Genomic DNA, 25,123 nt, shown 5'->3' with positions numbered 1-25,123 from the left:
CAGATGGATTAAACACCTAAATGTGAGGCTATAAAACTTCTAAAAGAAAAAAACATAGGCAGGAATCTCTTGGCTCAGCAACATGTTTATGGATAGGTCTCCTCAAACAAGGACAACCAAAATAAAAAGCTTTTGCATAGCAAAGGAAGTCACCAACAAAATAAAAATGCAACCTCCTAAATGGGAGAAGAGATTTGCAAATGATATACCTGTTAAGGGCTTAATATCCAGAATATATAAAGAACTTGTATAATTCAACACTGAAAAAAAGTAAATAATCAGATCTAAAAATAGGCAGAGGACCTGAATAGACATTTTTCCAAAGAAGACATACACACGGCCAACAGACATATGGAATGGTGCTCAATATCACTCATCATCAGGGGAAAAAAAAAATCTAAACTACAATGCAGTATCACCTCACACCAGTCAGAACGGCTAGTATCAAAAAGACAAGAATTAACAAGTATTGATGAGGATGGGGCAAAAGGCAATCCTCGTGCACTGTTGGTGGGAATATAAATTGGTGCAGCCAGTGCAGAAAATGGTATGGAGGATCCTCAAAAAAATTAGAAACAGAAATACCATAAGGTCCAGTAATTTCATTACTGGGTATTTACCCCCAAACTAACACAAATCCAAGAAAATCCATGCACCTCTCTGTTTACTACAGCAGTATTTATAGTTGCCTAGACATGGAAACAACCAAATATGCATTGAATGATGAATGGATAAAGATGTGGGATGTGTGTTTGTGTGTGTGTACATATATACATGTATAAATGGAATAGAATATTACACAGCCATAAAAAAGAATGACATCTTGGGGTGCCTGGGTGGCCCAGTGAATTAAGCCTCTGCCTTCAGTTTGGGTCATAATCTCAGGTCCTGGGATCGAGCCCCGCATCAGGCTCCCTGCTCAGCAGGGAGTCTGCTTCCCCGCCACCCCCCGCCTGCCTCTCCACCTACTTGTGATCTCTGTCTGTCAAATAAATAAATAAAATCTTTAAAAAAAAAAAAAAAAGAATGACATCTTGCATTTGTGACAACATGGGTGGACCTAGAGGGTATCATGCTAACTGAAATAAATCACACAGAGGAAGACAAATACCATATGATTTCACTTATATGTGGAATCTAAAAAACAAAATAAAGGAACAAACAGACACTTAAAAACAGAACTGGTGGTTGCCGAGGGGTTGGTAGGGAGATGCATGACATAGATAAAGGGAATTAAGAGTACAAACTTTCAGTTATAAAACAAATCACAGAGATGAAAAGTACAGCACAGGGAATGTAGTCAATAATATTGTAATAACATCGTATTCTGACAGGTAGTAACTACACTTATTGTGATGAGCACTGAGTAACATATCAAATTGTTCAATCAGCATGTTGTACACCTAAAAGTAATATATTATCAATTATATTTCAGTAATAAAATAACCAAATAAATGTGCATATTTTCATCCTGTTAATCTATTTTATGTTAATTTAATTATAAGTCATAGCCAAAAGATAAAACTCCCCTACAAGATCTTCTAAGTTTTACCCATAGCATCTTTTTTTTTTTTTTAAGATTTTATTTACTTATTTGACAGACAGGAATCACAAGTAGGCAGAGAGTCAGGCAGAGAGAGAGAGAGAGAGGAGGAAGCAGTTCACTGCTGAGCAGAGAGCCCGACACGGGACTCGATCCCAGTACCCTGAGATCATGACCTGAGCTGAAGGCAGAGGCTTTAACCCACTGAGCCCCCCAGCCTACCCATAGCATTTTAAGGATTTATAGGAGCTTGTTAAGGGAATCAATCCAAGGATATTATTTCAGCCGTTTCAGTAATCCAAGAATCCTTGTGCAATAACTATTGTATCCTCCAAGAACGAAGACAAAGCCACATGCTAAGATGGAGAACTTCTTGGAAACATCAAAACCATGAAATGTCTAAAGGTTTCTGAGTCTTGGACCTTAGAAGAGGAACCAAAATGTAAAAAATATGATGTACTGATACTGAATTTAAAAAGGAGGGAAAGGCATAAAGTTTGGAAAGGCATAAAGGCTCCAATGGCATTATTGACAATAAAGGCATTAATGACATTACTGGACTGCGTACAGTTGAACATTATAAGCATCTGGTGTTACAAGTCGCAGCAGACACAATTGGTTTCTTCAACATTGTTATTAGCACCCCCGGGCGATTCTCATTCCAGGCTAAGAACCTTCATGGTAGAAGGTAAGAACCTTCATGCAGACAATGGAGTAGATTTAGTCAGCAGTTTAGAATCCCTGAGTGCAGGAGAGTGACTGGTATTACCACTCTAACGCATTTCCCATCAACTAGGCTAAAGAATGTAGGGTGGGGGCGCCTGGGTGGCTCAGGGGGTTAAAGCCTCTGCCTTTGGCTCAGGTCATGATCCCAGGGTCCTGGGATTGAGCCCCGCATCGGACTCTCTGCTCCGCAGGGAGCCTGCTTTCTCCCCTCAATCTCTCTGCCTGCCTCTCTGCCTACTTGTGATCTCTCTGTCAAATAAATAAAATCTTTCAAAAAAAAAAAAAGAAGAATGTAGGGTGGAAAGCAAAAACTCTAAAACATGAGAGCACATTATCAAAACATGAGACACAGTTATGGGCCACTGGGAAATGAAGCCATCAGAAATGGCAAGATCAGGAGTATCATTCCCCAGCCTGAGAAGCCCCTGTAACATATCAGTCTTTTCAAACATGTGAACATGCAACTGTCAATGTATCGCAATACACGTGAAGACTTGTAATAGCACATTTTCATATAAGGTATCATTAATAGAAACTTTAACTTAGTTACAGTTAAATTTTTAATGAGAAACTTACCTTGCAGAACTTGACTTCTGCCTCTAAATGATGAATGTATTGAGACTGGTCATTGACGATAGGAACGAGATTGTATACAGTAGGCATATTGGCTTCCTCGTACTCTGATGACCTCTAAGGCAAAAAAAACCCAAAAAACAAAACACCCCCCCCAAAATTAAGCATCTTTGGATTTAGCCAAGAATCAGGTAATACCACCATACCACGTCTATACTCAATTTAGTACTGATGTCACAAAAACATAGGGTAGATCCCATTGTGGCCAGTAGTATTTATGTCTCTAGTTTATAAATTCCACAGATAGATAAAATAGATAATATTCAGGTGTGAATATCTTTTTTTTTAAAGATGTAAAGTGAGAGTGGTCATAAAAACTTTGTGGCAAATGGAAAAATGCTGGTGTAGTCTCATTGGCTTGGGGTGAACTGCCTATCAGAGCCATCTGGAAATGTGACACCCCATTCAGCAATGGGGAGATAAATGGACAACCCTCTTCAAGAAACCGCCATACGAGAGCACTATAAGCCAGAATGGCAGACCAGCAGCCTGCTGAAGGGTTTCTTTAGACAAGGGTTCGCTGCCAGGTGTGTCCACCAGGTAAAATTCAATCTACAAAGGAGGACATTAGCAAAGCATGGTTTTTGATTTTTTGACCCTAGTACTCAAGGCAATTTGAGACTATGCTGGTCTGGAGCACAGAGCTGCCAAGCCTAGGGTACACAGGCAGGCCCCTCGAGAAACTGACTGCTACCCTGGACCAGGGGTCCAGCAAACAGACCCCAGAAAAAGTGTTAATTCTCTGTACCTCTGCAGTACTCCTGCATTGACTTTAATGTATATCCTACTTTTGCCTCAAATGATAATGGGGTTTCTAGAATCATTTATCATCCCGTGATATTTTTTAAGGAAAAGAGGAAACCAGGAAGGGAGAATGAGTGCCAACGAGTGAAATGAACCCAGAGAAATCTCGAGATGAGACACCTGATCCTTATTCCTCAGGCTGTTAGAAATTCCTAACAACAAAGGACAGTTCTTGTGGTAGAATAATTAAGTAGAGTTTTGCTTTTTTGCATATTTAAGAAGTTTAAAAACCAAAGTAACTATAATTAAATGGATTATCTCTGGTGAATAGAAAGCAATTAATGATAATAATTTTATGTTAATAGAAATGGGTCCAGAACATAGACAAATAAGAATCAAATATGACTGTGGGTGTAAAAAATAAAAAAGACCCAAGCTAATACTGAGTGGAAAATGAAATCACCTGTATATAGTTTGAAGGGTTTATTAGAATCTGGACAGCCACATTTCAAAATCATAAGTAATAATATGTGGTTATATTTTCCATCTCAAAGCGCCTCCGTTGCACTGTCAATAGGGCTGCTACGTTGTATGGCTATGAAAGTGCACACGAGCGCTGCCTGGGTGGCTCAGTTAGCCAGGCATCTGGCTCTTGGTTTCAGCTCAGGTCATGATATCAGGGTCCTGGGATAGAGTCCCACATCAGGCTCTCTGCTCTGCAGGGAGCCTGCTTCCTCCTCTCTCTCTCTGCTTGACTCTCTGCCCACTTGTGATCTCTCTCTGTCAAATAAAATCTTTAAAAAAAAAAAAGATAATGGGGCGCCTGGGTGGCTCAGTGGGTTAAAGTCTCTGCCTTCGACTCAGGTCATGATCTCAGGGTCCTGGGATTGAGCCCCGCATCGGGCTCTCTGATCAGAGAGGAGCCTGCTTCCCTTTCTCTCTCTCTGCATGCCTCTCTGCCTACTTGTGATCTCTCTCTCTCTCTCTCTCTCTCTCTGTTAAATAAAATTAAAAAAAAAATGATAATGACTGTGCCTGAGCATTCAGCAGATGCAGTAACTTCATCTACTAGACTTCCAAGTACTCTACCCACTCTGTACTTAAGAGCATTCTAGAAGCCAGGTCTCACCAGGAATGCATTCACAGAATGCATTGTTGCATTAAATTTGCATTAATGTTGCATTAAAATTATAGTTGATAGCCATAAATGTTGAATATGGGTATGTAGTACATGTCTCCAAAGTGGGAATTAAGCATGAATGTATGTGTCAGGCTGGAGCGAAGTGTTAATATGAGGGTATGGTTATGACATTTCAGCTCTGAGTAAAGTGTTATGTCTCCATGGTTTCTACAATGCAGCCTTGTTTTCCAACTGTCGCATACATTTCAATGCATTACGTTGAAAATGCTTTACGCATTACATTGAAAATGCAAGGTAGTTATTGCTACTTTGATGATTAGATTTGTGTCAGACTGCATAGGTTTCTAAAGAATTTTAAGTATATACTCTTATTATTATAGAAACGCTGTGAGGCATAATATCTTTCTAGAAAGTAATAGGCCCAGATAGACCTAAGGCCTAGGCCATTATTTAGACCATTTAAACCCGGCCAAATCCTTCCCACATAGATCCCTATCTCTCCCTCACATCTGTATCAGGCGTTAGCATACCACATTGCTACAATCAGGAATAATTCACTCTGTCGAAGCAATAGCAATAAAAAACAACTTCAGAAAAAAATACACTATAGCTTCTCACATTGTGCAATTTTATAACCATGTATTTTAAAATGCAGAATAAGATTATATATTTTGGCTTTGACACTCAAAATATATATTACAAAGGACAGCTAGCAATATAATTAAATTCTAAAAGCCCATAAAAAAGAAACAGCTACTCTTTTCCATAGACCGTTCCTTTTTTTTTTTTTTTTTTTTGTTAACAACGGCAAAGTAAATTGTCCAGACTTTTCCCTCACTTATACTTTTCAAGCGAACAATAAATTTAAAATTCAGGATTCCCTCTGCCATGGAAGTCTCTATTCTTCAGCCAAATTAATGAGAGAGGAGATCATCTCTTTTTTTTAAAGATTTTATTTATTTATTTGACAGAGATCACAAGAAGGCACAGAGACAAGCAGAGAGAAAGGGAAGCAGGCTCCCCCCAAGCAGAGAGCCCGATGTGGGACTCGATCCCAAGACCCTGAGATCATGACCTGAGCCGAAGGCAAAGGCTTTAACCCACTGAGCCACCCAGGCGCCTCGAGGAGATCATTTCTTTTTAATGCTTTATGCTATCAGAATGTCCTGCCCAGCATTCTACTAAAACAATACTGTAGAGTTAAAACATACTTAGACGGTCACCTGGGTGGCTCAGTCGGTTAAGCGTCTCTTGATTTTGACTCAGGTCATGATCTCAGGGTTGTGAGATCAGGCCCCCTATCAGGCTCTGCTGAGCGTGGGGTCTGCTTGAGATTCTCTCTCTTTCTCCCTTTCTCCTTCCCCCCATTCAAGCTTTTTCCCTCTAAATAAATAAATAAATAAAATCTTTTTTTAAAAAAATAGGAAGACAATGCTCTTGTCAGGTTGCAAATGTGGGTACGCACCAGAGGGGACGCATTTTGCCTTCTTGATGGAGACACCTCACTTTCCTTAGTTGCCTGTTGGCACAACAGAGCTTTGAGCTGATTGACTGTGGAGAGAACATGATAGGTTTCATTAGCCTTCCCTCAGACCCAGGGCTTATCGCCACCCATCCACGCTTCTATCCATCTAACAAACATAGTGTAAACATGTTTTATGCATCAACAACTGTGCAATGGATGGGAGATCCAAAAGCAAACATAAGAAAATTGCTACCACTGAAAAGCTGAGTCCACTGAGCAAGAGCAAGCCACTGACAGATTAAAAAAACTGGGTAATAAGTTCCCATGTAGATCTGTAGCTATAGGCAGTGCTAGAAGAAGAGGAAGCACCTAACCATGACTGCTTTTACAGAGGAGTTAACTCTGCGAAGGATGAGCAGATTAGGAAGCAGGAAAGGGTGAGAAAAATCCCATTTTGAAGGGATGGCGGAAGCAGGGCCAGTGGGCTGCTATGGCTAGAAGGTGGCTGGCAACATGGATGGTGGGGAGCAGGACAGAAATATGAACATGCAGAGGTAGCTTGGAGCCACCTTAAGAAAATACTGCTATGACATTTAAAGGACTGTGGACTTCAGCCTACAGGCACCATGAAGTCAAAGGGAAAATATTCAGCAAGGGAATTGCACCAGCTAATTTGTGTCTCAGGAAGAAAATCACACCTGCAGAGTGGAAGATGGCCTGGAGTCCTTACTCTATGGAGGAGCTTAAAATAGTCACCCTGCGCCACTAGGACCAGGACTGACGTCCGTTCACACGCACCGGCATGGCTGTACTGTAGCTCCTGCCAGGCTGCCCCAGGGTCCTCACTTTCCACGCCGGTGCCACACGGGGCGTCTGGTGTGCCTTCTCCAACACCACCGTCACCTTCTCTCAGGGCGCTCTGCAGCTGGTGAATGCTTCTATTCGCACGCTCTGCAACAACAACATGATGCAAATCAGCGCTGGGGACGTCTGGACGGCCACATGTACACTTACTCCAAAAGCCAGTTTTGAAAGGAGAAGTCATCGTGTCTCAGACTTTCTGGGAAAAAGCAAAGAGGTGTTTCTGGCTTTGCTGAGGACAGTGCTGAAGAAGAGAGAGATGAAGTTCATGGTCAGAGGTGAGGCTTGATGATCCCTAGACCCCTGACTCATCCGTGGTGGACACTCAGCACACATAGCTCTACTTCCGAGGAGGACAGAATGGGTTAGATGCTCCCCACTCCACCCTCCCAATACCAACCCCACCCCAGAAAGAGCTCCTCTTCCCTCCTTGAGAGATCAGGGTGGTGGGCAGAACTAGCCAGACAGACTCCACCACATCAAGGTCATACCCAGGGAAGCCTACTTGCGCCTGTGAGCCAGAGGTCCCTCCTCAACAGAGAGACAGCCAGACTGTCTGGACTAGTTTTGATAAAGACCAGAAGAGCTAAATGAAATGCTTACATTGCCCTCCTCTGTAGTGTTAGTCCCTCCAGTGTCCTGCGGGCTGACTACACATCTATAGTGACTCTTGGTCAGTGGACCTCACCACCCCCAGGACCAAAGCTCTGACTCACTAGCACATACTTAACCCTATAGCCTAAAACGAAGTTTCTTAGGGTATATTATACTATAGTAGTTCATCTCTCCAAATAGCACCCCCCCCAAAACCAGGACTCTACCCTTGTCCCCTCCCAAGTTGAAACTAAGTTGGTAACTTGTACTCACCAATGGAATGCAGAAGTTACACCATACCAGACCAGGCTTCTTTTTTTTTTTTTTTTTTAAAGATTTGTTTATTTATTTGAGACAGACAGAGAGGAAGCATGTGCTAGTAAGCGCCCACTGTACACATGTTGGGGGGGGTACTGCGGGGGAGGGAGAGGACAAGCAGACTTCCCACTGAGTGTGGAGCCCACTCGGGGCTCAATCCCATGACCCTGAGATCATGACCTGAGGAAACCAAGAATAGAGACCTTAACTGACTGAGCCACCCAGGTGCCCCCAGATTTCATTTTTTTAAATGTCTGGTAGCTTCCGCTTCCTCCCTGCTGGAATGCTTGTTTTTATGATTCCTAAGCCACTAAGTAGGAAGCTTGCCTACCCTGCTGGAGAGATTGTGGCCGGGCCATGTGGCAAGGAGAGGCCCTGAGACCACATGGGGAAGGACAGAAGCCCAGCCCCGCTGACAGCCAGGGGAGCCTCCAGATGACTCCAGTGCCCGAGGCCATCTCATCGCAATGGTATGAAAGAGACAGGAAGAACTGTCCAGCTGCGTCCAGTCAACCCAAATGCCTTTAGTTGTTGCTGTCAGACACCAGGCTTTACAGTGGTTTGTTATGCAGCAATACAGACCTGAAATAATGATCCAGTGAAATACCCAAAAATGTTTTCAGCAAAGGATCCAAGTCTTATATTAAAAACAGAATTATACTAATGACACCAGTGATGGCATTAGGAGAATCTATGCTACGTTATGGATATTTTCACATGTCTAACAACCAGAGAACCAGGCAATCAACTGGTAATTTCATTAATTAAGGTCCATTTATTTTTTCCATTTAAACTTGTTGTTTCTGTTCATCTCTTAGGATTGAATTCACTGGTTCCAATTTAGAAAACATTACAACAAAAACTTCCTTTCACATTAGAGCTGGAACCCAGATTTCAGTCACCCTGTTCAAATTTTGACATCTGTATTTGAAAGTTATTTTTTAATCCACTCATTAATTTACCAAGCATCTACATATATTTAAGATGGAAATGTATGGTCGGAAAATGATGAATTCCCGTGCAAATTCATCTACATCTATTATCTATTTATTTTTTTTTAAAGATTTTATATATTTGTGAGAGGGAGAGAGAGACAGGGGCAGAGGGAGAAGCAGACTCCCCGCTTGGCAGGGAGCTCCATACAGGGCTAGATCCAGGACCCTGGGATCACAATCTGAGCTGAAGGCAGACAACCGACTGAGCCACCCAGGTGCCCCTATTTCTTTTCTTTTAAAGGCTTTATTTATATATTGGAGAGACTGAGAAAGCAGGCGCACATGGCACGCCACACACACGAGTGGGGCGGGGTGGGGAGGCAGAGGGAGAGGGAGAAGCAGACTCCCTGTGGAGCAGGGAGCCTGACACAGGGCTAGATCCCAGGACCCTGAGATCATGACCTGAGCTGAAGGCAGAGGCTTAAGCAACTGAGCCACTCCAGTGCCCTATCATCTATTACAAATGAACTCCATTGAAACAATCCTTAAGATCTTTGAGGGAAGGAGATGGTACTTTCCCTGAGAAGGTCCCTAAGAAGGAACAACTCTTAACAATGATGGCCAGTGACATTCTTGTTCTTCTTTGACAATTTAGGTCTATTTCTTCTTGTGTCCTCAGGAGAAAAGCTCCTCATCTTTGCTACCTACATGGGAACCCTAAGAGAGCTACAAAACAACGATCTTTTCTTTTTCTTTTTTTTAGATTTTTATTTATTTATTTGACAGAGATAACAAGTAGGCAGAGAGGCAGGCAGAGAGACAGAGAAGAGGAAGCAGGCTCCCCGCTGAGCAGAGAGCCCGATGCAGGGCTTGATCCCAGAACCCTGGGATCATGACCTGAGCTGAAGGCAGAGGCTTTAACCCACTGAGCCACCCAGGTGCCCCAACAACTATCTTTTCATTACCAGTCATGGATGAAAATATATTTACAAACATATATTCTACAGGACCTTGAGAAACAGATTTTACTTTATCCAAGCTCATTAATTTCAAAGTTTAGAACAAAAAAAGTAACTGTAACTCAGTTTAAAAAAAATACACACACATACACACTACTCTGTGTTATAAAATATCTGACATAGGTTCTTCACTTAGAGTAACTCATTTTATTTCCTAATTAAACTAAAGAAAATAAGCCTTTCAGGTCAGGGGTTTGACAATGAAATTTTATTACTAACTACACAAGAGACTCAGTGAATTTATCACTACATTTCTCTCCACACACCAATCCTATTTTCACACAGACCTTCGTCTGACAGGCCTCTGTGCTGAATACTAATCAAGCCTGGCCTCCTCTTACTCATCATGAGTTTTGCTTTTTGGGGTGGTTTGGGGTTTTTGTTTTGTTTTGTTTTTTACTCATCATGAGTTTAAGAAAAACCCAGATAAGACACATTTCTGGTTTTAGAAAAATAAGAAGTAGCAGTTTTCCAACAACTTAGTATTTTCTAAAGAGATTTATTAATGGAAAAGGAAAATCAAAGTGTTACATGGTAAGCAATTTAGTTCCCAGAGCTTTAGACTCACATGCGTAAATCTATGAGTAAAGCACTTACCTTTATTACATCCATTAGAAAGGAAACAGAGGGACTGACTAACATTCAAAGTGTGCCCTGTGGAGCTATGAAATGATTTTTTCTAAGATAAAGGATAATTATTTATTTATACCTAATTTGACTAAAAGCTAAAAAGCTGTATTAGGAAAAAGAAAGGAAATCCGGAAAAAATTCACAGTTGAAAAATCTCTATACATAGAGTTCTTTTATGAGATTACAATGTTGGCGAGTTTTGAGCTCATTTAACCCCTTTTCCAATATCCCTCTTTACTCTTTTAGAATTTATGACAGTCAAAGACTATGTGTTAAAATTACACTATGAAAACAGTTATTATATGAAATGGTGAGATACTGAAATGAACAACTATCCCGAGGAAAAGTTATAACCAAGATATGGGGGGTTTTGCAATCACTGACTTCAGTTACTAGGATCAGAGAGGAAGAGAAGGAATTTGCAGAAACTGTGTCCTAAAACTAAAACTAAAAAGGGTAGTGATATTTTTAAGTCATTTCAATAGTATATTTCAAAATACTCCACATGCTCTTCAGGTATATACATAGCAACCTAGTTATATGCTGTAACAGACAGAGTTAATCCCGAGGAATAATAATGCTTAGATGGTTCAAAATAGATGAAACCCTATTGCTCTTCAGCTGGAACCACCGCAATTCAAAGTCCTATAGTCCTTACAGAAAACACTAAACCCCACATGCCGTTATCTGCTATAAACCGGATTAGACAGAAGGTTCTAGTTATCATTTCCTATCCCATTGTGAGTGGGCAAACTTTTTCTGTCCACAACCAAGAGATGAAAAGAATACTCATTTCCCCTTCTCTCCAGAGAGGACAGTATGAGTATTTCATAATGCATCCTGATTTCTTATTCCCAGCACCAACCATAGCCTGAAAATAAACTTAATTATCAATACAAACCCAAATAGGACCTCTGAGTCCCAAAGCAACACATGAACATAAAAGTAAGTAGTGGGGCGCCTGGGTGGCTCAGCGGGTTGAACCTCTGCCTTCAGCTCGGGTCACCATCTCAGGGTCCTGGGATCAAACCCTGCATCAGGCTCTCTGCTCAGCAGGGAGCCTGCTTCTCCCTCCCCCTCTGCCCGCCTCTCTACTTGTGATTTCTCTCTCTGTCAAATAAATAAATAAAATCTTTAAAAAAAAAAAAAGTAAGTAGTATTTCTGGAGGTCCACTACTCGTATATCAATAGTACAATGAGCACCACAAGTGAGCGAGCTGCTGACTGTTGGTCCATTTCAGTCTGTCTTAACCATTCTCATGGTCCAATCCCACCCACCCATTTTCTCCCCCACGTCACCATCAGGCCTCTCTTCACCAAGGTGTTTTTGAACAAAAGGCAAATAACATCCCAGTTTAGGAAGGCTCATCCCTTATATATGGACCGTGAATTATTCATGTCTCCGTTCTCCATCTGCACAGGGAGATGTGAACAGGAATTACCCCAGTGACTGGGTGGGGGGAACCACTCCACGGGCAGTGCCCAGCTGTCTCTGAGAAACCAAGCAATGAACCAGACTTCCCTAGGCTGAGACTCGAGATGCACCCTGGTTCTTAAAACAAGCTGAGACCAGGGCAAACAAGCAGAAAAATGAAACCACAGCAAGATAAGAGATACATGTGTCTCTCCACACTTGACTGGGCTTCAGCTAGTCAGAAGATTGTTGTTACCCTTTACTAGGGGACTGACAGCTAGCACAACCAAGATAAAAACAGCCTAATCCAAAGTCAGAGAAAGCCAGCCTTGGAAATGACAATTACAGTAGTGAAAGGGATTGAAAGTAACATGCAGAAATGAAAAAAACATCTAAAAGAAAATTCTCTCATAAAAGAAAAGACTCTAATAGCCAAAAAATGTGCTGAAGGCGTTGGCGCCAGGAGTGAAAGGTGATCTGAACAAGAATGTAAACGTCTTAAGAAAGCAGTGGCTGGAAGGCCATTAAGGACGTGTGGATGTTGGCAAATCAAGGAGATCAGCTCTATACATTATGAAGGATACACCAGGTATGTTTCTAGCCCCAACTGGGAGGATGCATGCACCTGTCACTTTCCACTGATAAGTAATCCTAGCCAGAGTGGCAGAACATAGGTAAAATCACCAGCCAGGACAATCAGTATCCTTAACTATAATTATTCTTGAGCATGATTCTTGTAGAACAAAGGCAATGAGCAAGGCCTTGCTACTTCTAGATCACGGTTTCTCAACCTAGCACTACTGACATTTGCACTTGATTATTCTTTATTGTAAGGAGCTGTGTTGTGCATGTTTAATGGCCTCCCTGGCCCCTCCCCACAAGATGACAGTAGAAACCACCGCCCCCCAACCACCGACAGTTGTGACAACCCAGTGCTCATCATGACAAGTGCCCTTCCCCCATCCCACCTCCCACTATCAACCCTCAGTTTGTTCTCTACCTTTAATTATGGCAACTGCACCCAGAGGATACAAAAATACAGATTTGAAGGGGTACATGCTCCCCGATGTTAGAGGAGCATTATCCACAATGTTCAGAATTGAGGAGACTTGATGCATTACTACATCGTAACTACAGCCACCTCACTGGGCAGGACAGTGAGCTAGTCAGCCACAGCGCACAAGCCATGACCATCACCACCATGACGGGGTACTTCTGATCCAGGTATTAGGAGAAAGTGTTATACCTGCTGTAATCAAGAACTTGAAATCCACATTTAGCTTCATATCGTTTCAAGGCCTACCACAGGAAACAACAGTTACACTTCAAAGCCATCTTTCAGAGACACTGTAGGTGACTGCGCCTGTACATATTCTGGTGGATCTTGATGAAGAACATCCCCCGCGCCCCCCCCCCCCCCATCAAGGTTGCTTTGGCCCAGTGCACCAGTCCATTTCAAGTTACTCTCTCTACCTTTGGACCGTGTGAGGAGTATTACTAAGTGAAAAGATGGAAAACCTTAGCACACCCTGGGGAAGTGATCAGAGTTTACGTTTATAAACATCTCAGGAGAAAATATAATTATTCTCAGGATCTCAATAACTTGGAATTAACTTAATCCCCTTTTCTGCCCAAGAACATGTGAAAATGCCCTTACAATTTCCTAACACTGAACCATTGTTTTGGTTCTAAATTATTCCAAGGATGACTATTTATTTATAAGTTTTTACTGCCTTTTCTTTTCCAGCTGCTAAGTCCGGGCCTTTGCTTATTTTACCTCATCAGTAGTGGAGAACGAAAAATGGGAATTTACCAACTTTTGTGATCCTGGTGTAAAAAAATGGTCATAACAGCTAAAACTACTAAGAAAAGCCATTAGAGCAGACAAAATAAACAAACAAAAAGAATGTATGTTATCTAAATTTTATCAGCAAAAAGATAAACTCAGGTGTTTACAAATTTCATTTGCATCACTGATCCTTATTTATTAATAGCCAAACCATTCCGTTTCTTTAATTTTGAGAAGAGAGAGTTGTTTCAATTTGCACCAAATTGCCAAAATAATTTTCTCATTTCATAATGAATGCTTCCAGGGGCTTTATTACATTGTTGACTGTCTTGGTCACAGCGAAGCTGATAGCAAGACAAATAAACAAACACACACTATCTGTGGAGTGTGTGTGCGTGCTCGTGCACGCATGTGTTTATGCATAGGTAGTGCACACGGAAAAGAAGAGAAAAACATTCAGAAAACACTCAAGAAAAGCAAAAACAAAAAGAAGAAATACAAGTTTGATGAGTAAAATTGAGAAAAAGGACTTTACTTAAATTGCACACATGTTTTCTTAAGTTTATGAAAGGTCCAGATGACATCACTGCTGGCTGACTCAGTGACCAAAGTATTGGCAAGCAACACAGGCCTCCTAGAGATGGGAGCCTTTCCCTGCCAGGGGGGGAAAAAAACAGCACTTGGTAAGATCTGGGGAGATATGTCCATCATACATAAGTAAAATTTATCAAGATTATCTTTGGTTTTCTCAAACTAGATCAATTTATAAAGAAACAATCAACCCTCAAATTTTATATATATATATATATATTTTTTTACTCCCCCATATTCAAGCTCTCACTTTCTATGGACCTAGTTCCACTCCTTCCTCTCATTTTTATAAGATAGAAACATAACTAGGGGCACCTGGGTGGCTCAGTGGGTTAAGCCTCTGCTTTCGGCTCGGGTCATGATCTCAGGGTCCTGGGATCCAGCCCCACATCGGGCTCTCTGCTTGGCAGGGAGCCTGCTTCCTCCTCCTCTCTCTCTCTGCCTGCTGTTCTGCCTACTTGTGATCTCTCTCTGTCAAATAAATAAATAAAATCTTAAAAAAAAAAAAGATAGAAACATAACTATCATCATTCACATGGTCCAGTCGGCATTGGTGGAGGGGATATTAGTGGTGCAAGAGCCTGAGAGAAAGCCCTGCAGGGGGAACCAGGTTCTCAGGTGTATTTTTCTAACTAAATGTGGGAGGAAGGGTGAAGAAAAATAAAAAAACTGGAAGGTTTTTATTTTTTTTTAAGATTTATTTTATTTATTTGAGAGAGAGAATGCATGTGTGAGTGGTGGGGAGGGGCACAGGGAGAGAGAGGGAGAGAGAGGATCTCAAGCAGACTCTGCACTGAGCATGGAGCCCAACACAGGGCTCGATCCCATGCCCCTGAGATCATTACCTGAGCCCAAACCAAGAGTTGGACACTTAAGTCACTGAGCCATTCAGGTGCCCCCAGAAATTGGAATGTTTTTAAAGAAAGCATAAACTGCCCAGTTTGGCCATAAGCCTCACCACTCCCTAGTGTCTTCCACAGACTCTATCACAGATTTTGTCACCTGCTTGGGTGCTAAGGCAGTAATTCTGTCACCTCCTCTAAACTTTTCCTTTTACAGACAAGAGAACAAGAATCTAAGAAGAGTTTACTGACTTGCCTAAGGTGACACCGATGTTTATCAGTAAAGCTACAGTCGGATTTTAGTGGCCTGACTTCTAGTTTCATAGCCTCCATTGCGTCCACTATACTCTTATGGAAATTCAATCTAGAACCCAGAACATGATGTTGAAAGCAAAAGAGGAACTAGCATAAAAAATGGATGTGGAAAATAATGATGTTATACTTGTCATAGTCTATGTTTGTTTTCTTTACCCTCCCCCTGGCAGCCAAAGGTGGTTACGAACTAGGTAAATAGGTGAGTCACATAGAGAGTGTTGTTGACACAAATGTACCTACAGGTAACACTGCAGCAATAAGGTAGACACAATTCTGTTATTAAGAATGGGACACTGCTTTTCTAACAGGTTCTCTCCTTTCTATTATCATATTCCTACATTCAGGGCACAGAACTTAGAACAGCCTGGATTTCCTGTTACATTGGTTTTTCTGACCCTTTCTTGGCTACAGGCTAGTTTATTTTATACCTCGTGGCCTTTGTACAATGATGTGGTGGATTTAAATGAGAGGAGGGGTATTTGCTACTCTCCCCAGTTCCCAGTATAGTTCTCAATCAATCCTTAATGCTAGCTGCCTACATTCGCTGTAAAGAGAATGAGTACCTAACCATCCTGCCGGAGACCTCCCAAGTCACTTCCACCTCTCGATTCAGCTCCATGATTCCCAGGGTACCTGTTTTCCCCACACTGGAATCTTTCAGATCGTCTGCTGTGAAGCAATAATATCGCAGACCAGTGAGGCCATGGGGGGAAGGGGGGGAACAGTGGGGCAATGAAGCCTTACTTTGAAGGAAAATCACTGGGGCACCTGGGTGGCTTGGTGGGTTAAAGCCTCTTCCTTCAGCTCAGGTCATGATCCCAGGGTCTTGGGATAGAGCCCCGCATCAGGCTCTCTGCTTAGCAGGAAGCCTGCTTCCTCCTCCCTCTCTGCCTGCTTGTGATCTCTATCAAATAAATAAATAAAATCTTAAAAAAAAAATTCTCTCTCTCCCTTTCCCCTGCTCTCTCTTTAAAAAAAAAAAAGAAGGAAAATCACTATTTCTCTCTAATTTCTTACAATGAGGGCACAAACGATCCAAAGCAAGAGATAAAGAGTGAATACATGTGAAAAGTATAAGGAAGGGAAAGGTAAGAGGGGAGTGTGAAGTCTGCCAGCGGGTTCCTCCTTCCACAGCTGCTTAAGGTCATGAGTCAAGGAGAAGTAAGAATTGCACTTCGGTTTTAAAAGAAAGCAAGCACAGGCACCCGGGTGGTGCCTTTGTTTAAGCCCCCAAATCTTGGTTTCAGGTCAGGTGGTGATCTCGGGGTAGTAAGATTGAGCCCCTTGTTCAGCGCTGAGATGCTCACTCTCTCTCTCCCTCTGCCCCCCAACCTCTCAAATAAATCTTTAAAAAATAAAAATAAAAAAGTAGCTTTGACTCTGCCTTTCAAATCAGAACTTCAAATCCTTGGGACGCCTAGGTGGATCTGTTGGTTAAGTGTCTGCCCTGGGCTCAGGCCCTGATCCTAAGGGTCCTGGGATCAAGTCCCACATCAGGACCTCCCACTGCTTGTGCACTTGTTCACGTTCTCTCACAAATAAATAAAATAAAGCCTTAAGGGGAAAAAAACAAAAAAAATCAAATTCTTAATATACTATAAAAGTACTTAAAATTACATTTAAAGTAATTAGAAAAAGCTCTAAAAATAAGGAATTAGCGTAGAAAACTGTGAAAGCATTTTGCATTCTTATATGGCTACTTCCTGGCTGAATATAAATGAAGGGATATTAATAATAATTACACGTACAATTATGAAGGAACCAGAGGAATAACATGTGAGGAAAGACCAAGAATACTTATTAGTCTTTGTTTAAACATGAAATAGGCAAAACACTTTGGAGAAGTAATGGCAGATAGACAAAACCAAACAAAGCAACAAAACCAAAACAAAACAAAACAAAAGAACTTCAAATTGTGTTTTATCTGATTGTATAGTAACAAGTTCTCAAGTCACTAGGCACAAACACTTAAATAATGAAATTCCACATGGAAAATAATGCCACCATACTTTGTTTATTCAGAAGCACACATTTTGACTTCAAAGGGAATTATCCTATTCAAAAGTCCTAATTTATATGTGTGAAGCAAAGAACTTCTGACTGTACTTTAACTCAGGATTAGCTATTTCCTTCCATAAACCGTTATATAAACTACACATAAAAGTTAAAATGCTACTAAATAAATAATAAAATAAGTCTTGAAAACCCACCAAAAAAGTCAGGTTCCATTTCTTGTTTCACCGTCAAGCCATCACTTAAAAAAAAAAAAACAAAACAAAAACAAAAAAACCAACTTTAACTTTTTTCTCTGCTTCATGTTTGCTTTTGACTATAACTGTTTTTACGATCTTATACGGTTGTCACGCTAAACTTAAAATTTACTTTAAAGGGGCGCCTGGGTGGCTCAGTGGGTTAAGCCGCTGCCTTCGGCTCAGGTCATGATCCCAGGTCCTGGGTTCGAGCCCCGCATCGGGCTTTCTGCTCAGCAGGGAGCCTGCTTCCTCCTCTCTCTCTGCCTGCCTCTCTGCCTACTTGTGATTTCTCTCTGTCAAATAAATAAATAAAATCTTTAAAAAAAAAATTTACTTTAAAATGTTTCACCTGTGAATGAAAACTCTCCACTCTAAATAATTACTGAAAGCAGCACTCATTTGAAATTAACCACCTATTGCACTAAAAAGCCCTTTAAGCCCCCACTGCTTAGATAACATTTCAAAATAAGAGGAGGCAAAGTATTAGCAGAAACTTATAACTAAAAACAAATTTTTACCAGCCTCAAAAAAAATCACTCGTTGTCCTTGTGCACAGTGCACCTCTTGCTTTCAAATGAAAAGTCAGAAGTGGTTATTTTTGTATCTAACAGCTTCTGAAACATCAGTAGGCTGAAGAGAATATTCATCAAGACCAATTATTTTATTCTTGCAGTTTGAATATTGAGAATGTTGACAGTTTACAACACTGTTGACAGATGGAAACAATACATAATAACGCTTACAAAATTTAGAGTCACCAGAAGATAAACTTTCTCATCTCCTCAAAAAATCTTCACTTTGCTGCAAGAACCAATTATAAGTAGCAGCGGACTTTTAGCGAGTGCTTCTTATGTGCCAAGCACTACTCTTTACCCTTATTCTCTATCATAATTATCTGTAATTATTTTGTTTATTGTCTTTCTCCCCCACAATGCAGAGGCTCCGTGTGGACAGAGACTCGGTCTACCTCTTTATTGTATCCCCAGCACCAAGCATGCCTTATACATAGTAGCCACGACATTTTTAAGTGACTCATTGTTCTACAACATTTTTAAGTGACTCACTGTTCTAAACACTTTAAATAATTTTTTAAAACTGTTGGTCATGGTCACCTGAGTGGCTCAGTCAATTTAGCATTTGCTTTGGTCATGATCCCAGAGTCCTGGGATCGAGTCCCACATCTGGCTCCCTGCTCAGCAGGGAGTCTGTTTCACCCTCTGCCTCTGACCCTACCCCTGCTCATGCTCACTCTCTCTCTCTCTGTCAAATAAATAAATAAAATCTTAAAAAAAAAAAACCTGCTGGTTATGATCTAAAGGGTTAAGAAAATGCAAAAGAATAGAGTGTATTACATTTAGTAGAATATTTTCCAGTGAAACTTTTATATGTATATGTATATGTCCCACATAAAATGTATTTACCAATGGGTAGCAATTTTTTTTAAAAAAGCTGAAAAATCAGTGCTTTATGTGTATTATTTCATTCGCTCCTCACAAATAACCCTGTAGACAATACCATAACTTCCTCTTTAAAATAATAGTACTGAGATTTCCAGATAGTATATATGATGTCTAAGACGACAGAACTATTGATAAGTACAAACATCACTCCTATAAAGTCTCATCGATCCCTAATTACACTAAGAAAATCTGAATTAGGGGCGCCTGGGTGGCTCAGTGGGTTAGGCCTCTGCCTTCAGCTCAGGTCATGATCTCAGGGTCCTGGGATCGAGGCCCGCATCCGGTTCTCTGCTCAGCGGGGAGCCTGCTTCCCCCGCCTCTCTCTGCCTGCCTCTCTGCCTCCTTATGATCTCTCTCTGTCAAATAAATAAATAAAATCTTAAAAAAAAAAAGAAAATCTGAATTAACCAAATAAGATATCAGTAATAGTAACCATGACATGATTAATAAAGAAAAAAACAGGCTTTTAAGGCAGTCAGTTGTGACTGAATTTAATACCTGGTTCTGCCACTAACCAGCTGTGTGGACTTTGGGCTAACTCAACCTCTTTCCACCTTGATATCTCCAGGTGTAAAAGAGGGATATTCATAACGTTGCTGTGAGTTTAAAATGATTTGATGTATGTAAATAGCTTAGACCACTAAATGGAAGCTTTTGTGATTAAAATAATTAGTATTTTCTTTTACGTGGTCCGATAAATCACATTCAGCAGCCTACACCACTACCTTAATGTGTAAAAAGCGTGAATCAGGAATTTACTGGATTAAAATTAGGGATGTGGGCAAGAGTGGACTGGAGCCACCCAAAAGTTTCTGCTGGCCTTGGGTGAGAACGATGCCTATGTCAAGCTCAGGGAGTTGGTTCAGGTAACTATGGGAATCAAGGGGGAAACTTACTGCTTCACGGTAAAAACAAACGCAAACTATTTCACTTCTGCTCAAGGATCACAGCACCATCCATCTTCTTCCTCTGCGTCCTGGCTGGGGCTGAACCGAGGTGTTAGGAAACGCACCTGGCCAGCTCCCGCCCACTAGGCCCTGGGACCCAGGGGCTAGGGCACAGAGGTTCGGCGCAACTCACCCCGGAGACTCCGTTGATACTGCCCCAGAATCTCCTCCAGGGTAGAGTTCTCCGGGGACTTCGCCATGCACAGACCTGGGACCAAGAGATGGGAGTCACGTGGGGAAGTGTCCAGTGTCGCCCCTCAGGGAACAGGAGGCCTTGGCGCCGAAGAAGCGCCCGCCTGCTTCCTGCCGCTGCTGTCATTGGGGAGCATGGAACCCCGGACAGAGCTCGCGGGGGGCCCTTCCCACCCAGTGGCCCTTATGGTGGACGTCGGGACTTGTAGTCCGCAGCCCGTGGGTCTGCAGTCACGAGGTTCCTAAAAGTTCCCTCCAACTATACTACAATTCCCAGAGGATATCGCGCCACAAGCTTTGGCGGTTTGGCGGCCAGATCCGGTTGCCAAGAGACTGCTTGGAGGCTCCGCCCCTTTTCTGTAGCTCAGGCTGGCTTAGTCCTGCCTTTATCCCATCCTGCTGTTTGGACCACCCGACCGACAGAAAGAGCTCCCTGAAGGTCTTGATTCTTCTAAGTCTGCTTGGTCCTTGAGTCTTCTCAAGGACACAAATAACAAGCTCGTCGTCTTTCAGCCGCGACCATTTGCCAAAACAGCCAAATAAATTCTCAAGAAAAAGAAGCTTTAAATCTCCCAATCAGCCTGGATTTTGAAGGCATCCGACACTACAAATCCTAGCGTGCCCAGCAGCGAGACTTCCACTTGGAGTTGGCGCACTGCCCTCTGGGAACTGTAGTCCTTTTTAGTTGCAGTCCCGGCTAACGGCAGAGTCCTCTTCATTGTTCAAGCTGGTCTTTGGAGCACGCCTGCGCAATAGGCCGCTGGAGAAGCCTTTGGGTGAGACCCTCCGCACGGTCCCTTTTCATTGTCTGCGTTTAGCGCCTGCGCAGTAAGAGATCGTTGGGACTGGGCCGGCTGAGGGGAAAGGGCCGGGTTCCTCGCCCTTTCCTCAGGCGCCTGCGCACTGGGCGGCCGCTCTTTGCCGTTACCGCTATGTGCGGGGCGTGTGTGGAATAACGTTATTGCCCAGCGGAGCTCAGGGCCGGGAGATCGACCGGAGCGGCAGCGGCGACGACGACAGCGGCGACGACGACGACGGGGTGGGGGGAGGACGGCGTGCGAGAGACTCACGGGACGCGACGCGCCCCGCCTCTCCCGTCCGGTCCCTCTCTCAGCGGTGAGGGGTAAGTGATGCGCTCAGCTGCTCGGGTTAGGCGCTGCCGCCGCTGCCGCCGCTGCTTCCCTACATCCTCCCGGGTTTGCGGCGGCGGCTCGGGGCGCGGCCGGGGTTGCTGGGCCCGGCTGCGAAGGGGGCGCTTCCACGCGGCGCCCCCCCCAACCCGGGGCTCCCGCCCCTCCCCTCCCCCACTCTGCCCCCAGCCCCACCCGCAGTCCCTCCGGGCCCTTGGCCGCCTCCTCTTCCCGAGAATGTCTTGAACCATTTTCAGCCCTCTCTCGGCTTTGTGCAGCCCTCGCCCTGCGCCGGAGCAGCTCGCTACGGGTGCGGGTGGAGCATTGGAGCGAATGGTTGCGCTGCAGCTGGGGAAGGGATTTTTCCCCGACCGGAGCAGCTAACAGTGCGGGGCCTTCTGGTGAGGTTGGTTTAAGGGATGTGGGGCGGCTTGCGGGGGGAGGTCAGGCCAGGCGCCCTCTGGACGCGGTTGGAGGGCGTGGAAGACGTGGTGTCACGCACCCTGCCAGGCGACTGCACCCGCGCTGGCTCCGGCTCCGTAGTAAACCCAGGGGAGGAGAGAGTGGCTTCCTCTCGGCTTCATTGTCCTAAGATTCAAATGTGGGGTTTTGGTGTGCTTCCCTTCGTTTTATGCCTGACACAGGGCGGGAAGACGTGGGATTTGTGTCCTAAGTTATGGAACCCCGGGGTGGGGGTGGCTAGAGGGGGCGGGAAGGGTGGTGTTTAGTAGGGCTTTAGGGATTTATTTGAAGAATGTAAGCCCCGGAAGACAGGGACGGTGCCTGTCCAAGCATTGCCAAGGTGATAAACACATTACTAGATGGCTCTGAAGACTGGACTTAGAAAGGACTCGACGACGAGGCTGTTGTGTAGCAAGGAAATGAACCAGCAGAATTGTTTATTCATTGGGTGGGTAACGCGTTCCTGTTCCTAAGGGAATAGACTAGGCTCTATCTTTCGGTTTTGTTTTTTTGATCAGTCAAAACAAAAAGCGAGCGCGGTACATTTCTGTTTCTGATTTTGTTTATTTATGCTTTCCTTCTCTTAATGAAAATTCACTCATTTGGGAGAAATGTGGTGGGGCAGGTGATCGTTGATTCAAAAATGCATCTTTTAAAATGATTTCATCTTAAGCTTTCAATGCTTACAACCGTTTGCTGGCGTTAAGACAAGCGGAAGAAAGAATGAAGCAGGATGGGGAGGAGCAGGTGGAGGGATAATGGGGGAGGAGAGTTACATTGTGAATACTGTATCTAGATCTTCACTGATACAACCCCAGCTGGATATGTTTCAAAAATTTAGTAATTCAGTTGCAAGGTACAAATAATTTTCTATTTTTCTACCATTACTTTTAAAAAAGTAAAACCAGTGCTGTTTTTCATCCTTCCTAACTTTGTGAATATCACAGGATTTTTGTGTTTTAAAAACTCAAGAATCTAAGTGCGCTTGACATAGAGGAAGACACTGAAACGTGGAAAGTTAACTGAATTGTCTGTCCAAGCGTCACTGCTGTTGAAAGGCGGAGCCAGATAAAACCAAGATCTGTTCCTCCAGTGGGCTCTTTTGGTTTGGTCCCTTGGTTCCCCTGGCCTGTGAAAATTTGTGGAAAGCTTCTTCACATGCTCCTTGAGTTGTCCTTAACAATCAAGTTCATTGATACACCCCTAGTTATATATTATTAGTCCTTTTCCTTGTGATGCAAAGATAATTCTACTGAAGTGGATCTTTGTTATTATAAATTAACTTACAATATAAGTAAAGATGCTCTAACGTCGGCTTTTCACATCTGATCTTAACCAAAAGGCTGAGAAGCGATAACATGGGCTTTTCATAAGAAAAAAAAACTTTTGGAAGTTTTTCCCTACTACTTATTGGTAACCATATTTTAATGTTATGTCATATATTCAGTAGTATTTTATGGCATGATGAACTCTGTAAGCTCTGTTAAAAGTAAAATTGCCATGTAACAAGAACCTGTGAAATTCATTTTTCTTCAATTAGTGAATTACATTATTCTCAAATTAACTTTTGAGGAAAAAAAATCTAACTTTTTATCAAAATTTGTTTTTTCATTTAGTTGCTTTTGACAAAGTGCTTTTTTTGCTTTATAATCTTACCCTTTAATTCTACTTTGCATTTTAGTAGACTTTTTAGAAAGAATTTATTAATATGCCCTTTTAAATTTTAGCTTACTTAAAAATAATCTAACTAAATTCAGCATGTGGAGTTATATTAAATGAAACTTTAAATGTATTTTATTGGTAAATTTCATTGTTCTCAATTACTTTGGAAATAACCATCTGCATGTTTTCTATCTTAGCCTTAGAATAATGACATTTATGCTATAAAGTTATATATTATACTCACTAATGCAAATATTAAAGTGTTTTTAAAAATTCTACGCTTAGTGATTTGTTTTCTTCCAAGTGTCAGTTTTTTTCAGTTATAAAACACTGAAGTTTTATTGTTGCATCTGATAGTAATCAGACACCACTCATCTAGTTTAAACTTGTTAACATTTTTAATTCAACAGAATTATACTCCCATAAAATAATTTTTAGTATTTGAATTTGTAATGATTGATTTTGTTCTCTATCATGAACATTGGGGTTTTAAGCAGTGTCCTATTCAAATAACTAACAGACAGCAATGTACTGAATTGCCAACTAAAATATCTGTACAGTTGCAAATTATTATGGAAGTATAACCAAAAACAATTAGATACCATCTGAAAAATCCTTGGTGGGTAGATAATATGGAGGAAAATGTTGAGTGTTGTTATGTTTCAGTAAGAAATGAATTTCTTCTGATGGGGAGAAACTCACACCATCCTTATTTCATAAACTTACGTTAATAATCAAGATTTCCAATAATCAACTACCCTTGGTGAAATGGGATTTAATTTATTTACTTAAATTTTTTGAGGGACTGAGCTAGCCAGTATGGGCAATACAAAAGAATAAGACATCTGTCTGGTAGTAGAATTGATTAAACTAGACAGATAGTCTGGTCTAGGTAAATGATTATGCAAGAGTATATCTGTGTTCTACTTTTTTTGGCCAAAATGAATGACATGGCCAATATATACTGAAGGTAAAGCCCTCTTTTATGTCAAACAAAGGTAGAAAGGAAATGAACAAAAGCAAGGTTAAAGAAAACCTTAAGAAATTACTCACCTACAAATAGGGATTGTACAGAACATGAAAGTGGAAAAGAATCTCAAGTATTCATTGCTTAGGTTTAAGAAACAATATGAGGGACGCATGGGTGGCTCAGTTGGTTGGGCAGCTGCCTTCGGCTCAGGTCATGATCCCAGTGTCCTGGGATCGAGTCCCACATCGGGCTCCTTGCTCTGCAGGGAGCCTGCTTCTCCCTCTGCCTCTGCCTGCCATTCTGTCTGCCTGTGCTCGCTCTCTCTCCCTCTCTCTCTCTGACAAATAAATAAGTAAAATCTTTAAAAAAAAAATTAAAAAAAGAAACAATATGAAACATAGCAGAGAATGTCATTATTTGATTATATCAATAAGCAATAAGTAATATAGAATATTACCCTTTGGAACATGATATTTATTGAATAAATG

At 42.0% G+C, this 25,123-nt stretch overlaps 2 protein-coding genes across 23 annotated transcripts in view; one reads left to right on the top strand and one right to left on the bottom strand.

The window, feature by feature from the left end:
* The window catches only part of SDCCAG8 (SHH signaling and ciliogenesis regulator SDCCAG8), a 230,521-nt gene extending 209,793 nt beyond the window's left edge, over positions 1 to 20,728 (bottom strand). For 9 of the 10 annotated variants that reach the window (XR_007123194.1, XM_047705794.1, XM_047705795.1 and 6 more), the window contains exons 1-4: positions 20,353 to 20,728; positions 7,051 to 7,203; positions 6,253 to 6,338; positions 2,846 to 2,959 (exon numbers count right to left, since the gene is read on the bottom strand). Coding sequence is in view for 9 of the 10 variants with exons in the window: in XM_047705794.1 (XP_047561750.1) it covers positions 2,846 to 2,959; positions 6,253 to 6,338; positions 7,051 to 7,203; positions 20,353 to 20,419 (420 nt within the window). In the remaining variant the exon portion in view is untranslated. Of the gene's footprint in view, positions 1 to 2,845; positions 2,960 to 6,252; positions 6,339 to 7,050; positions 7,204 to 20,168; positions 20,292 to 20,352 lie in introns of those variants that run through there. The other variant, XM_047705803.1, reaches the window with a different exon arrangement.
* Positions 20,729 to 21,306: 578 nt separating this feature from the next.
* Positions 21,307 to 25,123, top strand: part of CEP170 (centrosomal protein 170) — a 124,316-nt gene continuing 120,499 nt past the window's right edge. For 5 of the 13 annotated variants that reach the window (XM_047705792.1, XM_047705787.1, XM_047705784.1 and 2 more), the window contains exon 1: positions 21,308 to 21,534. The gene's annotated coding sequence lies outside the window, so the exon portion shown is untranslated. Of the gene's footprint in view, positions 21,535 to 25,123 lie in introns of all 13 variants that reach the window. The other 8 variants (XM_047705790.1, XM_047705781.1, XM_047705782.1 and 5 more) reach the window with 5 other exon arrangements.

The sequence above is a fragment of the Lutra lutra genome, chromosome 15 (genome assembly GCF_902655055.1).
Source record: "Lutra lutra chromosome 15, mLutLut1.2, whole genome shotgun sequence".
NCBI classification, from domain to species: domain Eukaryota; kingdom Metazoa; phylum Chordata; class Mammalia; order Carnivora; family Mustelidae; genus Lutra; species Lutra lutra.
This window is presented reverse-complemented; position numbering and strand designations above follow the sequence as displayed.